General features: G+C 51.4%; 1 protein-coding gene across 1 annotated transcript in view; it reads left to right on the plus strand.

Moving 5' to 3' along the window:
• Positions 1-3120, plus strand: part of LOC311374828 (BRISC and BRCA1-A complex member 1-like) — a 3893-nt gene extending 773 nt beyond the window's left edge. The window contains exons 2-9 of the mRNA XM_084490584.1: positions 1-187; positions 285-343; positions 450-570; positions 916-994; positions 1521-1545; positions 1663-1792; positions 2244-2324; positions 2853-3120. The exon at positions 1-187 is cut by the window's left edge and continues 297 nt beyond it. Of these exons, the coding sequence (XP_084346710.1) occupies positions 1-187; positions 285-343; positions 450-570; positions 916-994; positions 1521-1545; positions 1663-1792; positions 2244-2324; positions 2853-3056 (886 nt within the window). The 3' untranslated portion in view covers positions 3057-3120. The remainder of the gene's footprint in view (positions 188-284; positions 344-449; positions 571-915; positions 995-1520; positions 1546-1662; positions 1793-2243; positions 2325-2852) is intronic.
• Positions 3121-3719: the final 599 nt, after the last annotated feature.

Here is a 3719-nt window from a genome sequence, read left to right on the forward strand (position 1 = left end):
AGCAGCGGTAGCAGCTTCTGCCGCCGCTACCGCCGGACCTTTCCCCACGTCTGTCGCCGCGAAAGAACGTCCTAAACCGGCTCAGCCGCCGCCGCCGCTGCTGGCTGCTACTGCCGTTCCTCCCCCCATTCCTCCCATTGCCGAATACCAGCTCCGCGCCCCGCGGGCCAACTGTCCAGAGAAAGTGGTACGTTCCCTCATTCCTTATGGATGAACAGCTTGAAGAATGTCATAGAAGCGGTCGCTGCTACTGTATTGAAACCTGTTCCTGGCCTTTTGGGTAGATCATCTGTCTAGATCTCTCGGAGGAGATGTCGTTGCAGAAGCTGGAGTCATTCAATGGGTGAGTTGTCTCACTGGCTCACATGTTACAGTGCATTATTCGAGACCTTTTCGGAGGGTATCCGCACTGGAAGGAAACTGAAAGGTTGTTGTGTTTACACACACAGGTCCAAAACCAACGCCCTGAACATATCCCAGAAGATGATTGAGATGTTTGTCAGAACAAAGCATAAGATTGACAAGAGGCACGAGTTTGCTCTGGTTGTGGTGAACGACGATGCTCTGTGGGTAAGTTCCTCGCGTCATCTCAGCCCATCACATTCAGACCGGACATTTCTACCGTCGATGGATAAGAGACGGCAAAATGTGGTCATTGGCACTACTGTGAACCAACCTGTATGCTACCATGGTTTGAACCAACAGACCTGTATGCTACCATGGTTTGAACCAACAGACCTGTATGCGACCATGGTTTGAACCAACAGACCTGTATGCTACCATGGTTTGAGTGTTTTTCTTCTGTAACAGAGAAGAGCAACAGGCTTATTCAGCAGCCCTGTGTGAACGGTCTTCTCTAGATGTAGCATTAGTACTTTTTGACTGTAGTAATGTCTCTATGTTTGTGCATTTAAGCTGTCAGGGTTCACCTCTGACCCCCGAGAGCTGTGCAGCTGTCTGTATGACCTGGACACCAATGCCTGTGAATCTTTCAGTATCCTTTCAACTGACTTGCATACATGATAATTCACATACATTTTATAATCTGATACAGATGAAGCCTTTACATGGTAGATCTCTACAGCAAACACTCCTGCCCAACAGAAGCTGCATGTCTGCTTTTTCCTGAGCCGAGTGAAAATGTTCCAAGTGTCTCTGATATTGCTGGGCGTTCCCGGGCCCCTGGGCGTTCCCGGGCCCCTGGGCGTTCCCGGGCCCCTGGGCGTTCCCGGGCCCCGGGGCCTGACTGACAGTGGCCTTAATGGACCCACAGTAGTAGTGGAGGGGGGGGGGGGGGGGGGCAAGGCCCGGCAGCATCTGGTACAGTAAACATGTATAAGACACAAAAGCAAGTAGTCTAATTCAGCGGAGGAGATTCTTTAAATAATAATGCTCTGGTATATGGATCGCCGTCCAGTGGATTATCCGATGATCCAATTAATCCAGTACTGCTCCAACCATGAAGTAGGAGCAGATAGGAACGTACCGCACGTTATTTCCCTGACGTTTTCCTTTCCAAGACCTGGAAGATCTTCTCAACGTAATGTGAGTATCACGCAACCTCTCCCATAACTCATAACGTCACCGCACACAAAGCGAGTCGTAACAACGAATCCATTGCATGGATTTTAAAATGATAATAATCCTGTTTCCTGTTTGCAGCCGTCAGAAGATTGAGCTCCCGATAATGGACAACGTCCAGACCATCCCTCCTCCGTACGTGGTGCGGGCGCTGCTGGTCTACAGCCGCCACGTAGGCCAGCTGCTCTTCAGCCCTCCGGAGGCCGTCAGCGTGAGCATCCCCCCCCCCGCCGCCGCCGCCGCCGCCGCCGGCCCACCGCTCTGCTGTTCCTCTTCCTGTCCCCGTTGTGTACATGGTTGCTCTGGGGTGACTCCAGAGCTGTTATATATAGAGAGAGAGAGAGAGAGCTCTCCTGTTAATGTACTGTGAGAGGAGAAAGACCGCAGTACTATCTGGAGCCTCTGGGACCAGACAGGGTAGCAGGCGTGTGGGGGGGGGGAACAGGTTAGGGTTAGGGTTAGAAAATGAGAACCTCTTGTCTATTTCTGCTGTAACATCATGCTGTGCATGGGCTATTCCCTTCTACTTGGCAAATAACCCAATCTAGGGGTTATTTGTGTGAGTGTCTTACCATACTGTCTGCTACCAACATAAATATCTCTGGATCTTTACTCGTCGTGTTGAATGAAGACCGTTGCTGCTCCGATGTGTCCCTTTGTAGAAGATGCTGCAGTCGCCGTACTTCTTCCTGGACGTGGTGTACCTGCACAGCGGAGCCCAGGAGCCGGACAGCAGCTGGAGGGTGAGAACGGAGTAACGGACCCAAGCTCTGGTCCAGTGCTGCTGCTCACTCTCATCTGACCCTTCATGAACCTCATGTATCTGGAAGGGTTATGGGTTTACTTCCACTTTGACGCAGTGTCAAATGATTCAGTTCTACCTTTGGATATTGATACTAAGGTGTACGATTATCGTGAGAGAACCTATTTATAATCTGCTGTGCAGCTATTGGTATGCGGGTACAGAATCACTGGTATAAGTATAAGTATAATACTTAAGGTATTAAGTATCACATGAATCAAATCTATTGACTCATCAAGACAACAGAAAACAACCTCAATACAAAGTACTGAACAAAACAAACGCAAACGCTTGTACAATTTGTATTTATTTATCTATTATTTATTTCATCCTGCTCTCTTTCATTACTACTAAAACAACTTAAAGGCTGATGGCTCCACCACCCACTGCATGGCCTCAGTGATACTAAACCCCCCCCTTCATTCCTCCCTGTGCCCCCCCCCCCCCCCCCCCCCCCCCCGGCCTCCAGGACAACTACCGGTGGTTCTGCGAGCTGGACGCCCGCGGCCTGTGCTACCGCTTCCAGGTGTCGCTGAGCGGCCCGGCCGTCGAGCTCCACAACTGCATGGCCAAGCTGCTGTCGCACCCGCTGCAGCGGCCCTACCAGAGCCACGCCTCCTACAGCCTGCTGGAGGGGGACGGGGGCCCCCCCGAGGCCCAGGCCGCCGTCTAGCACCCCCCACCCCCCCCCCCCCGCCCCCCTCAGACCAACAGCGCTGGGGGGGGGGGCACCTCAGACAGACCGGGCCTCTGTGGGCGGCGGCGACGTTGGACAGGAGGTCAGGAGGAGGTTTGTTGTTGTTGTCATGGTGACACGTAACAAACAGCCCCGCGGGGTCGAATGAACTCGCTGGAAATTAAAAACTGCCACTTTGTCGACGGACGGATCACAGACGTGGTTCGTCGAAGAAGCACACGGGGGAAAATGTGAAGCGGCGGAAGGTTAAGTTTCCATGGTGACCGTTGCTATTGGTTTTCCTTCCCCCCCCCCTCTTGAGTCTGGGGGTGTCGGTGCCTTTCTTAAAGTCTTATTAACACAAGAAAACAATCCACGTACACAACGCCGATTTTCCATGGCTGGATCTTGGGAGAGATGGGAAGGTGTGATTTACTGTAGTTGTGGGGATGGTGTTGGATGAATAGCATGCATAGCGCCCTCTTTTAATTCAAGTTAAGTGATGTCTGCATTTCTTTATCAAGTTTGGTGTTGACAGATCGATGGCTAATCCATAAGGGTTAACCTACCTTAGGTAACCCTTAGTCGACCTAACCACTGCGATTAAAAATACAAATCCAACCACTCGAAACCTGTTCTGAGTGTATATTTAAAAACCCT

This window comes from Micromesistius poutassou (assembly GCF_964030765.1).
Source record: "Micromesistius poutassou genome assembly, contig: SCAFFOLD_982, whole genome shotgun sequence".
Lineage (NCBI taxonomy): Eukaryota > Metazoa > Chordata > Actinopteri > Gadiformes > Gadidae > Micromesistius > Micromesistius poutassou.